The sequence below is a fragment of the Macaca thibetana genome, chromosome 1 (genome assembly GCF_024542745.1).
Source record: "Macaca thibetana thibetana isolate TM-01 chromosome 1, ASM2454274v1, whole genome shotgun sequence".
NCBI lineage: Eukaryota > Metazoa > Chordata > Mammalia > Primates > Cercopithecidae > Macaca > Macaca thibetana.
The window spans coordinates 143,042,283-143,055,857 of NC_065578.1; the positions used below are offsets into that span (position 1 = coordinate 143,042,283).

Below are 13,575 nucleotides of genomic sequence, written 5' to 3' on the forward strand. Positions count from 1 at the left end.
CCAATTAGCCACTAACTTGAGTGATTGATTAATTGATTGATGTTTTTCTGTAGGCAAGTTAACTGATATCCATGGGAATGTTCTTCAATACCACAAGGATGTGAAGCATATGAACTCTGCAGGAGTCCTGGCCACACTGAGGAATTATGACTACTATGCAAGCCGAGTTCCAGAATCTATTAAAAATGCACTTGTTCCTTAAAGGAAAGTTTCATTTGGCTGGGCATGGTGGCTCACGCCTGTAATCCCAGCACTTTGGGAGGCCAAGGCAGGCAAATCACTTGAGCTCAGGAGTTTGACACCAGCCTGGCCAATATCGTGAGACCCCATCTCTACAAAAATACAAATTAACTGGGCATCCTGTCATGCGCCTGTCATCCCAGCTACTTGAGAGGCTGAGGCAGGAGAATCTTTTGAGCCTGGGAGGCGGAGATTGCAGTGAGCTGAGATCATGGCCACTGCACTCCAGCCTGAGTGACAGGAGGTAAGCCCTGTCTCAGAAAAAACAAACAAACAAACAAACAAACAAAAACACCCAAAAAGTACCGAAAGTTTCATTTACTTAGCTAGGAGAAAGACTTGGTTCTCAAAATAATACATTTTAAAACTAATTGGATAGAATTAGAGTTCCACCTTTATTCATTGTTGAGCAGTGATTTATATTTAGTTATTGTATTTAGGAATAGAAAATAGAATTAAATAATTTAACTTGATTAATCAACCAGACCAATTTTGACATCTGGAGAACTTACAAACTCAACACGTTATATTTGTTTTCCTGTATTTAGGTGGAGAAATGAGAAAAAGCTTTAGTTTCAATTGACAATTCAGGTCAGTGTTCAATCAACATGCCTATCTTTTAAACCAGATTTTTTTCTTTCTTTTTTTTTTTTTTCTTTCTTGAGACGAAGTCTCACTCTGTAGTCTAGGCTGGAATATAATGGCATCATGATCTCCGCTCACTGCAAGCTCCGCCTCCCGGGTTCATGCCATTCTCCTGCCTCAGCCTCCCAAGTAGCTGGGACTGCAGGCACCTGCCACCACGCCCGGCTAATTTTTTTGTATTTGTTGTAGAGATGGGGTTTCACCATGTTAGCCAGGATGGTCTCCATCTCTTGACCTCGTGATCCGTCTGCCTCGGCCTCCCAAAGTGCTGTGATTATAGGCATCAGCCACAGCGCCCGGCCTAAACCAGATTTCTTTAGGGCACAATCGTTCCTGGAATCTCACTCTTGTTTTTCACAGTAATTTAAAAAATGTTTCTACTCCAATTAAGAATACATATGATATTATCATATATGCTGATGAAACAGATTTATGAGAAAAGTTTTTATTTAATAAATTATTTAATCCTAGCTCTTTGTTTTTCACCAACTTTTTAAAAAAGTGTTTGAAAATGATAAATTCTTGACTTTGGGGATTAGTTTATTCTTATGGCATCATTATAAAGTTTAATTGTGGAAAGCTAAGTACTTGCTTCTGTTCCTTCCAATGAGAGATTATAACATAAACTATCAAAATTATTCTGCTAATATACCTAGATTTTTATTTTTAGGTCTCTATCCATTGCTTTTAATTAAATTTCTCTGTTTTCAAATCAAACAAGTGGTTTAAATTAACAGTTCCCAAACTCAACTGCATATCAGAATCACCTAGGAAGTTTTTTTTTTAATGCAGATTCACAGGCCAGGCACTGTGGCTCACGCCTGTAATCCCAGCACTTTGAGAAGCCGAGGTGGGTGGATCGCCTGAGGTTAGGAGTTCAAGACCAGCCTGGCCAACATGGCAAAACCCTGTCTCTACTAAAAATACAAAAATTAGTCAGGCATGGTGGTGCGTGCCTGTAATCCTAGCTACTAGGAGGGCTGAGGCAGGAGGATCACTTGAACCCAGGAGGCGGAGGTTGCACTGAGCTGAGATCGTGCCACTGCACTCCAGCCTGGGCAACAGAGCGAGACTCTGTCTCAAAAAATAAAAATAAAAATAAAATGCAGATTCGCAGGGTTTATCCCAACAGTTTTGCTTCTGTGTGTGTGTGTGTGTGTGTTTATTTATTTATTTTGAGACAGAGTCTCTGTCACCCAGGCCAGAGTGCAGTGGTGCGATCTTGACTCACTGCAACCTCCACCTCCTGGGCTCAAGCGATTCTCCTGCCTCAGCCTCCGGAGGAGCTGCGACTACAGGCACGTGCCACCACCCCTGGCTAATTTTTTGTATTTTTAGTACAGATGGGTTTTCGCTGTGTTAGCCAGGATGGTCTTGATCTCCTGACCTCGGCCTCCTCAAAGTCCTGGGATTACAGGCGTGAGCCACCACGCTCAGCTTGCTTCTGTATATTTTAAGAAATTCAGGGACTTTGATAATCATTTAACTCTAGGACTCACTAGATAAGGTAATATAGTATTATTTTACAGAAGCGTCATAATCTAGCAGGAAGAGGTCTCTGTGGCCTTGACACCTTTGAGCACTCCCTCTTATAACTCATTGTCCTGGCTTTCTTTTTTCACCAGCCACTCCTACTCAGTCTCCTTTATTGCCTTCTCTTTGTCTTCCTTCCCTTAAATGTCACTGTTTACCAAGATTCTGTTCTCGTCTCTCTCTCCTTTTCTGTTTTTCCTTTTTTTTTTTTTTTTTTTTGGTAGAGATGGATCTTGCTATACAGCCCAGGCTGGTCTTGAACTCCTAGCCTCAAGCAATTCTCCCGCCTCTGTCTCCCAGAGTGCTGGGATTATAGGTGTGAGCCACTGCACCTGGCCTATGCTTTAACCTCCTTTCTCACCAGATGATCTAATCCACCTGTGTGGCTTTTGTGATGCTTTTGATCATTAATCCAAAATCTTTATCTTAGAACTCTCAAACTCTAGATCTATATACCCCAAAACCTACCTAGATGCCTTACAGAGTTGTCTGAATGATTATGTCTAAACAGTTCTTCACTCTTGCCCTGACCCCTCCTGAAATTATTTTACAAACCCACGAGGTGATCTTGATAATTGGCCAAGTTAGAAAATCATCACCTCGAATCCATCTACTTTCCTCTGTGAATGGAGTTCTCTATCTGTAAATAGTGGACTAAACCTAATTTTTAAAAAATCTAAGTGTAACAAGAGAATAACTTTATTTATGTATACATTTTTTGAGACGGAGTCTCGCGCTCACTCTGTCGCCAGGCTGGAGTGCAGTGGCGCAATCTCGACTCACTGCAAACTCCACCTCCTGGGTTCAAGCGATTCTCCTGCCTCAGCCTCCTGAATAGCTGGGATTACAGGCATGTGCCACCACGCCCAGCTAATTTTTGTAATTTTAATAGAGATGGGGTTTCACCATGTTGGCCAGGCTGGTCTCGAACTCCTGATCTCAGGTGATCCGCCTGCAGCCTCCAAAAGTATTGGGATTACAGGCTTGAGCCACTGCGCCCAGCCCTAAGAGAATAACTTTTTTTTTTTTTTTTTTTTTTTTTTGAGATGGAGTCTCACCCTGTCACCCAGGCTGGAGTGCGATGGCGCAATCTCGGCTCACTGCAACCTCCACCTCCCAGGAGGAGTGATTCTCCTGCCTCAGACTCCCAAGTAGCTGGGATTATAGGTGCCTGCCACCACACCCAGCTAATTTTTTGTATCTTTAGTAGAGACAGGTTTCACCATGTTGGCCAGGCTGGTCTCGAACTTCTGACCTCCTGATCCACCTGCCTCGGCTTCCCAGAGTGCTGGGATTACAGGCGTGAGCCACCGTACCTGGCCGAGAATAAAGGTATTTTCTTCAGGTTCCTATATGAAAACCCAATTTATGTAAGTGAGATATGTAGGAGTCTAAATCCTCTCTCCATTACTATTGCCTCTACATTAATTACATTAATTGATACCCTTACACCCCATTATTTCTTCCCTAGATCCCTGCAGTGTCTTGACTAATCTTTCTGCCTACACTGTAACCCATCTATCTATAATCCATTTATCACGTCATCTCCAGAGTGATTTTTTTTTTGAGACAGGGTCTCACTCTGTCGCCCAGGCTGGAGTGCAGTGGTGTGCTTATAGCTCACTGCAGCCTTGACCTCCTGGGCTTAAGCAATTCTCCTGCCTCAGCACCCCAAGTAGCTGAGACTACAGGTGTGTGCAATAATACCTGGCTAAGCTGGGCATGGTGGCTCACGCCTGTAATCCCAGCACTTCGGGAGGCTGAGGTGGGTGGATCACTTGAGGTCAGGAGTTCAAGACTAGCCTGACCAATATGGTGAAACCCTGTCTCTACTAAAAATACAAAAATTAGCCAGGCGTGGTGGCGCATGCCTGTAATCCCAACTACTCAGAAGGCTGAGGCAGGAGAATTGCATGAACCTGGGAGATGGAGGTTGCAGTGAGCCAAGATCACGCCTCTGCACTCCAACGTGGGTGACAAAGCAAGACTTCATCTCAAAAACAAAACAAAACAAAACAAAAAAAACGCCGGCTACTTTTTGTATATTTTTTGTAGAGATGGGGTTTCACCGTGTTGCACAAGCTGGCCTCAAAAGGGATCTGCCCACCTCAGCTTCCCAAAACACTGTGATTTTACAAGCATGACTTACCACACCAGGCCCAAAGTGATTTTTAAAAATCAAATGTAATGCCATTCCCCTTATTCAAAATATTTTATGGCTTTCCTTTGCCTTCAGGATAAAATGCAAACTCCTTATAATGATATATGAAGCTCTTAATGGCTTCTTCCTTCTCCAGCATCAACTCAGACCCTAACCTATACTGTAGCCATGCTCAACCATTTCAAGTTCCCCTAAAACACTATCTTTTCTCTTACCATGGCCTCCATTCATTGAACAAATATTTATTGAGCACCTACTGTGTGTTAGGCACTGAACATAGGTACTGAACATTCTTTTCTTTCTTTTTTTGAGACAGAGTTTCACTCTTGTTGACTAGGCTTACTGCAACTTCTGCCTCCCAGGTTCAAGAGATTCTCCTGCCTTAGCCTCCCGAGTAGCTGGGATTACAGGTGCCCACCACAACACCCAGCTAATGTTTTGAATTTTTAGTAGAGGTGGGGTTTCACCATGTTGGCCAGGCTAGTCTCGAACTCTTGACCTCAGGTGATCCACCCGCCTCGGCCTCCCAAAGTGCTGGAATTACAGGCATGATCCACCTTGCCCAGCCAGGTAGTGAACATTCAACAGTAGATGTAACAGTGACCATAAGTCTGTTCCTTTGTTGAGCACGTGTTCTTGTGAAACAAAACAGATAAGTAAATAAAATTTTAGATTGTGGTAAATGCTATAAAGGAAATCAGGAAGATGAGCTAGAAAGCAACTGGGGTGGGGTTGGAGGGCTGAAAGAGGATCTTCTGTATGTAAAATAGGAGTATCTTTTCCGTGGAGATGATGTCTGGTCAGGCACACTAAGAGCTGAGATTTCTAGTGGAAACAGCAAGCAAACAACATCTCTGAGAAGACAAAAAGAACTTAAGTCACAGTGGCTGAAGTAAAATGAACAAGGGGAAGAGTGTTATAAAATGAGGTTGGGATAGATCCTGAGGCAGAACTTGGGTATTAAAAATTATAAAAAAGAAATGAGGTTGGGGATGCAGGTAGGGGTCATCTATATCCTTAAACTTATTTTTTCTTTTTTTGGGGGAAAGAGTCTTGCTCTGTCACCCAGGCTGGAGTGCAGTCATGCGATCTCGGCTCACTGCAAGCTCCGCCTCCTCGGTTCACGCCATTCTCCTGCCTCAGCCTCCCGAGTAGCTGGGACTACAGGCACCCACTACCACGCCTGGCTAATTTTTTGTATTTTTAGTAGAGAGGGGTTTCACCGTGTTAGCCAGGATGGTCTCGATCTCCTGACCTCGTGATTCGCCCACCTCGGCCTCCCAAAGTGCTGGGATTATAGGCATGAGCCACCACGCCCGGCCCCTTAAACATTTTTTAAAAATATTTTAAGGGTTGAGGGGAAATGGGAAGTGACTGCCAAAGGGTAAAAAGTTTCTTTAGGGGATGATAAAATGTTCTAGAAGTAATTGTGGTGATGATTGACCTCTGAATTGTACAGTTTAAATAGGTGAATTTTATGGTATGTGAATTATATCTCAATGAAGCTGTTAGAAAAAATAAAATGAGGCCAGGCATGGTGGCTCACGCCTGTAATCCCAGCACTTTGGGGTGCCAAGGCGGGTGGATCACCTGAGGTCAGGAGTTCAAGACCAGCCTAGCCAACATGGTGAAATCCTGTCTCTACTAAAATACAAAAATTAGCTGGGTGTGGTGGTATGTGCCTGTAATCTCAGCTACTCAGAAGGTTGAGGCAGGAGAATCACTTGAACCTGAGAAGCGGAGGTTGCAGTGTGCTGGGATCGTGCCACTGCACTCCAGCCTGGGCGACAGAGTGAGATTCCATCTCAAAAAAAAAAAAAAAAGAAGAAAAAAAGGAAAAATAAATGGTCATATGTGGCTAGTGCCTACCACACTGTATAGCATAGCTCTGTATCTTCTTCTCCAGGCTTATCTCATCCATTTTAATAACTACTCACACCTTCAACAAAATATTTCAACTGAGCCCCAGATTTTATTATATTATTATAATCTACAATTTGTAAAGGATATTTTCACCTACATATCTTACAGACATCTCAAAAAATCAGTCTGGAACCAAATAATTTGCCAACTCCGTTTCCTCTCTTGTCTTCTCTCCTTTGATAATGACATAACCATCCACCCATTTATCCAGCTGAAATCTAGGAATAAACCGAGGCAAATTTGCTTCTCAGCTGGGTGCAGTGTAATCCCAGCAATTTGGGAGGCTGAGGATGGTGGATCACTGGAGGCCAAGAGTTTGAGACCAGCCTGGCCAACATGGCGAAACCCCATCTCTACCAAAAATACAGAAAAATTAGCTGGATGTGGTGACACATACCTGCAATCCCAGCTACTTGGGAGGCTGAGGCACGAGAATTGCTTGAACCTGGGAGTGGAGGTTGCAGCGAGCCGAGATTGTGCCTCGGCACTTTAGCCTGGATGCCAGAGGGAGACTCTGTATCAATAAGAAAAAAAAGTTTTAAAAACTGCTTCTTTCACCATCGCCTCCCCAAACATCTCATCTGTCATTATTGATTTTACCTCCTAAATATATCTGAAACTTGTTCTCTATTCTCAGATCTTATTCCACTGCCTTAGCTCAGGCCATCATCTTTTATTTTCTCTAATATGGACTGTTGTAATAACATCATAACTGGTTTCCCTAATGCCAGTTCTGTGCACTCCAAGCCATCTCCTGTCTTATTGTCAAAGTCATCCTTGTAAAATGTGATCCTAATCATATCTCCTGCTCCTGCCTAAAACTTTTCACTGACTTTCTATCAAAAGATAAAATCTTGCTCCTCAGCATGATATATAGAACTCTTCATAATTTAGTCTGCCTACATTCCAGCCTTTTAGTCCCTCACTTCCAAAAGATGTTATATTCTGGCAATGATGAACTGGTCAGAGTTTTCCAAGTACACACAGCTTCATGACTTCAGGTTTTAGCTCATGTTCTTATTCTACCCTTTTTTTCCCCACCCCTTAAATATACCCCCCCTTTTTTTTTTTTGAGACAGGGTCTTTCTCTGTCACCCAGGCTGGAATACAATAGCATGATCATAGCTCACTGCAACCTCAAATTCCTGGACTCAAGTGACCCTCCTGCCTCAACCTCCCACATAGCTGGGACTACAGGCATAAACCAACACACCCAACTAATTTTTTTTTCTTTGTGGAAACAGGGCCTTGCTTTATTACCTAGGCTGATCTCAAACTTCTGGCCTCAACTGATCCTCCCACCTCAGCTTCCCACAGTGCTAGGATTACAGGTATAATTACAGGCATACAGGATTACAGGTATATTACTGTGCCCAGTCAAATAATGCCATCTTTTAGCCAAAGCTTTCCTTTACCATTTTGTCTTTCCTTCTTCACTCAATACGGATAATCATCTTCCATCTGAGCTATCTGTACTTTCTGCAAACTTTATTATGTTTATTCTCATTTCTTTTTTTTTTTTTTTTTAAGACAGAGTCTCACATCTCAGTCTGTTGTCCAGGCAGGAGTGCAGTGATGCAATATCGGCTCACTGCAACCTCTGCCTCCTGGGCTCAAGCAATTCTCCTGGCTCAGCCTTCAGAGTAGCTGGGATTACAGGCTTGTGCCAACCAGCCCAGCTAATTTTTGTATTTTTTGTAGAGATGGGGTTTCACCATATTAATCAGGCTGGTCTCAAACTCCAGACCCCAAGTGATCCACCCGCTTTGGGCTCCCAAAGTGCTGGGATTACAGGTGTGAGTCACCATGCCCCCGACCCCAAAATGTTTTTAATATGAACATATTTCTATTGCTACATATATCTCACTGTGTAGCGATTTTTATTTACCTTATGTTTTTGTTTTGTTTTGTTTTTTAGACACATTCTTGCTCTGTTGCCCAGGCTGGAGTGCAGTGGCGCAATCTCAGCTCACTGCAACCTCCACCTCCTGAGTTCAAGCGATTCTCCTGCCTCAGCCTCCCCAGTATCTGGAATTACAGGTGTGTGCCACCATGCCTGCCAGGCTAATTTTCCTACTTTTAGTAGAAACAGGATTTTACCATGTTGGCCAGGCTGGTCTCCAACTCCCAACCTCAGTTGATCCACCCACCTCGGCCTACCAAAGTCTGTAGGCTTCTTGGTCAGGCACAGTGGCTCATACCTGTAATCCCACTACTTTGAAAGGTCGAGGCAGGAATATCACTTGAGTCCAGGAGTTCAAGACCAACCTGGGCAACATAGTGAGACCCCATACCTACAAAAAATAAAAAAATTAGCTAGGCATGGTGCGCATGCCTGTAGTTCTAGCTACTTGGAGGGCTGAGGTGGGAAGATCGCTTGAGCCCAGTAGATTGAGACTGCAGTGAGCTATAATCATGCCACTGAACTACAGCCTGCTCTGTCTGAAAAAAAAAAAAAAAAATTTCAGGTGCAGTGGCTCACGCCTGTAATCCCAGCACAGAATCCCAGCACCTTGGGAGGCTGAGGCAGGTGGATCACCTGAGGTTGGGAGTTCGAGACCAACCTGGGCAACATGGTGAAATCTTGTCTCTACTAAAAATACAAAAATTAGCCAGGCATGGTGGCACACACCTGTAATCCCAGCTACTCAGGAGGCTAAGGCAGGAGAATCGCTTAAACCAGAGAAGTGAAGGGTGCAGTGAGCCGAGATCATGCCAGTGCACTCTAGCGTGGGCAACAAAGTGACACTTTGTCTCAAAAAAAAAAAAAAAAAAGCTTCTTGAGGACAGGGACTTTGCCTTTCATCTCTGTATCTCCTGTTTATGTACGCAATAATAAGGAGTGAAAATCCAATACCCATTCTTGATTTTAAAAAGAATCCAGGGCTGGGTACAGTGGCTCAGGCCTGTAATCCCAGCACTTTGGAAAGCTGAGGCGGGCAGATCACCTGAGGTCAGGAGTTCAAGATAAGCCTGGCAAACATGATGAAACCCCATCTCTGCTAAAAATACAAAAATTAGCTGGGCGTGGTGGCGAGTGCCTGTAATCCCAGCTACTTTGGAGGCTGAGGCAGGAGAATCACTTGAACCCAGGAGTCGGAGGTTACAGTGAGCCAAGCTCACGCCATCGCACTCCAGCCTGGGAGACAAGAGCAGAAATCTGTCTCAAAAAGAAAAAAAAAAAAAAGAATCCTGTTAACCTAAAAATATATAAGAAACCAGCGGCAAACACTATTCTTTATTTTTATTTTCAGAAAAAGGGTGTTGCTGTGTCACCCAGTCTATAGCGCAATGGCATGATCGTAGCTCACTGTATCTTCAAACTCTTGGTCTCAGGTGATCCTACCACCTGGACCTGCCAAAGTGTTGACATTACTGGCATAAGCCATTGCAGCCAACCTAGCAGACACTTTTTTTTTTTTTTTTTTTGAGACCGAATTTTGCTCTTATTGCCCAGGCTGGAGTGCAATGGTGCCATCTAGGCTCACTGCAACCTCTGCCTCCTGAGTTCCAGTGGTTCTCCTGCCTCAGACTGCTGAATAGCTGGGACTACAGGCACGCACCACTACTCCAGGCTAATTTTATATTTTTAGTAAAATGACGCAGTTTCACCACGTTCGCCAGGCTAGTCTCAAACTCCGGACCTCAAGTGATCTGCCCACCTCAGCCTCCTAAGTGCTGGGATTACAGGCGTGAGCCATCGCACCCGGCTTACAGACACTATTCTTGATAATGCAACATTAGCAGCATTTCTACAAAAGACAAGAACAAAACAAATACGCTCTTATTCAACATTATTATTGCTCCCATTTAACGTTATTGTAGAAGTTCTAGTCAATGAAAGAGATAAGATACAGGTCATGTAAATTTTGGACAGGAAGAAAATGATATTTACCTAGAAAATCCAACATAACTAAAAAACGATTAGAACTAGTAAAAACATCCAACAAGATGGTAACTCTAAGACCTAAGACTTTGTGCTATAACTCCTGCTATCCTGAAAGTAGGATTCTATTGGTGTACTACAGTACATCCTTTTTGGTCGTTTTTATACCCATTTCCTTGATGATTCCATGCTTCTCAAAATCGTCAATGATATGTATCTGGGACTGTGAAGAGTAATAAAACAGTAAAACTTCAAACAAATGGGAAGATTATCATTACTTCCTAGGACTAATCTCTGACCTCCCCACTGAATGATCTCTCTCTTCTGAACTCCTAATGCATTTACAGACTCAACCAATTATTGGTGACTTGGAATGCTCTACTTTTACAGTCTTCAGAGCCTTTCATATTGCTTTGAAAATGGGAGATGTACTGAATAATAGAGATAGAACTAAAAAGATCTCAAGCATTAAAATCTAGCAAGCATATTTAAGATGAGAAAGTTTTATCAAATTACCATGGATCAAGCCAAGGTAAGTTAACACATGCAGTGTCTTACATTAGCTCATTAGAGAATGGGAATTTTAGTTTATTAAAATTTTAATATGAGTCAACAGTGTAAAGTGGCTGTAAAAAGCTAATGTAGTGTGTGTTGACAGAATTGTAATGGGCAGAATAAAAGTGCCAATACTTCCTCCTCTACTTTGCCCTGATCACACCACACCCAGAACATTTTGTTGAGTTCTGAGTATTACATTTTAAAAGACACACTGATGAACGTGAGTATGTTTGGAAGAGGGCAGCTGGAATAGATTAAAAGTATCATTTGAAGGACTGCTAAAAGGGCTGGAGACATCTGGCCTAGATAGCAAAGACATGGAAGACATCACGATGGCCTGAAATATATGAAAGATTGTCATGGAGGATCTTAGGCCTGTTCTGTATAGCCTTAGAGGATAGAAAATAGAGGTATAGAAAAGCATAGGTGTATCTAATAATAATAATAGTTTAGAACAGAGGGGCTGTCTTGGGCAATATTAAGTTTCAGTCACTGAAGGTGTTCAAAACCGGATTATTTGATTATCCATTTGTTGAGTAAATGATTACAGGATTCTCTGTATCCCTAGTGCATTATGTGGTAAGATACAGTATTTATGAAAAGAATTTTGTTTTTAAATCCTAGGGTTTCTCAGCTTCCTCCTCTATATTATATAGGATTTGATTACTCAACAATATTTAGTTAGCGCCTGTCTGTGATGCAGAGGAAACTGTGTTGGAACCTTTCTGAAACTTCATAATAATGGCCGGGCACAATGCCTCATACCTGTAATCCCAATACTTTGGGAGGCCAACGTGGGCAATTTGCTTGAGCCCAGGGAGTTCAAGAAAGCCTGTGCAACATGGCCCATCAGACTAACAGTGGACCTCACAGTGGAAACCCTACAAGCCAGAAGAGACTGGGGGCCAAGATTCAACATTCTTTTTATTTTTTATTTTTTTGAGACAGAGTTCCACTCTTGTTGCCCAGGCTGGAGTACAATGGCACAATCTCAGCTCATCGCAACCTCTGCCTCCCAGGTGCAAGTGATTCTCCTACCTCAGCCTCCTGCGTAGCTGGGATTACAGGCATGTGCCACCATACCCAGCTAATTTTGTATTTTTAGTAGAGATGGTGTTTCTCCATGTTGGTCAGGCTGGTCTTGAGCTCCCGACCTCAGGCGATTCACCTGTCTCAGCCTCCCAAAGTTCTGGGATTACAGGCATGAGTCACTGCACCTGGTCTCAACATTCTTAAAGAAAAGAAATTCTAACTCAGAATTTTATATCTGGCCAAATTAAGTTTCATAAGTGAAGGAGAAATAAGATCCTTTCCAGACAAGCAAATGCTGAGGGAATTTGTTACCACGAGACCTGCCTTATAAGAGCTCCTGAAGGAAGCACTAAATAAATAATGGAAAGATGATTACCAGCCACTACAAAACACTGAAGTACACAGACCAATGACAGTATAAGGCAATCACATAAACAAGTCTGCAAAATAAATAGCTAACATCATGATGACAGGATCAAATCCACACATAACAATACTAACCTTAATGTAAATGGACTAAATGGTCCAATTAAAAGACACAGAGTGGCAAGCTTGCTAAAAATCAAGACCCACTGGTATGCTGTCTTAAGAGACCCATCTCACATGAAGTGACACACATAGGCTCAAAGTAAGGGGATGAAGGAAAATCTGCCAAGCAAATGGAAAAAAGAAAAAGGCAGGGGTTGCAATCCTAATTTCTGACAAAATAGACTTTAAACCAACAAAGATCAAAAAAGACAAAGAAGGGCATTATATAATGGTAAATGAAGGGTTCAATTCAACAAGAAGAGCTAACTCTCCTAAACAGATATGCAGTCAACACAGGAGCACCCAGATTCATAAAACAAGTTCTTAGAGACCTTCAAAGAGACTTAGACTCCCACACAATAAAAGTGGGAGATTTTAACACCCCTCTGACAATATTAGAGCAGCAAGACAGAAAATTAACAAAGATATTTAGGACCTGAACTCAGCACTGGATCATATGGACCTGGTAGATATCTACAGAACTCTTGAACATAAAACAATGGCATATACATTCTTCCCATCAACACGTGGCACTTACTCCAAAATCTTTCACATAATCGGAAGCAAAATACTCCTCAGCAAATGCAAAAGAACTGAAATCATAACAGTCTGTTGGACAACAGTGCAATCAAATTATAAATCAAAATTAAGAAATTCACTCAATCTTATAATTCCATTCAACAAGATAAATATATAAGTAAACAACAAAAAAAGAAAATATAAGTAAATAAATACATTTTAAACTTGGTAAGGGCTGGGCATGGTGGCTCATGCCTGTAACCCAAGCACTTTGGGAGGCCTGGGCAGGCTAATTGCTTGAGCTCAGGAATTTGAGACCAGCCTGGGTAACATGATGAAACCCCATTTCTACCAAAAATACAAAAATTAGCCGAGCATGGTGGCACACACCTGTTGTCCCACCTATTCGGGAGGCTAAGATGGGAGGCTCACTTGAGCCCAGGAAGTCAAGGTTGTAGTGAGCTGTGATCATGCCACTGCACTTCAGCCTGGGTAACAGAGCAAGACACTGTTGGAACAAACAAACAAACAACAAACAAAAAAACTGGGT

At 42.5% G+C, this 13,575-nt stretch overlaps 1 protein-coding gene across 8 annotated transcripts in view; it reads left to right on the forward strand.

The window, feature by feature from the left end:
• Nucleotides 1-576, forward strand: part of BPNT1 (3'(2'), 5'-bisphosphate nucleotidase 1) — a 29,904-nt gene extending 29,328 nt beyond the window's left edge. For all 8 annotated transcript variants that reach the window (XM_050761343.1, XM_050761335.1, XM_050761355.1 and 5 more), the window contains one exon: nucleotides 54-576. In XM_050761343.1, the coding sequence (XP_050617300.1) occupies nucleotides 54-202 (149 nt within the window). In that variant the 3' untranslated portion in view covers nucleotides 203-576. The remainder of the gene's footprint in view (nucleotides 1-53) is intronic.
• The last annotated feature ends 12,999 nt before the right edge of the window (nucleotides 577-13,575 follow it).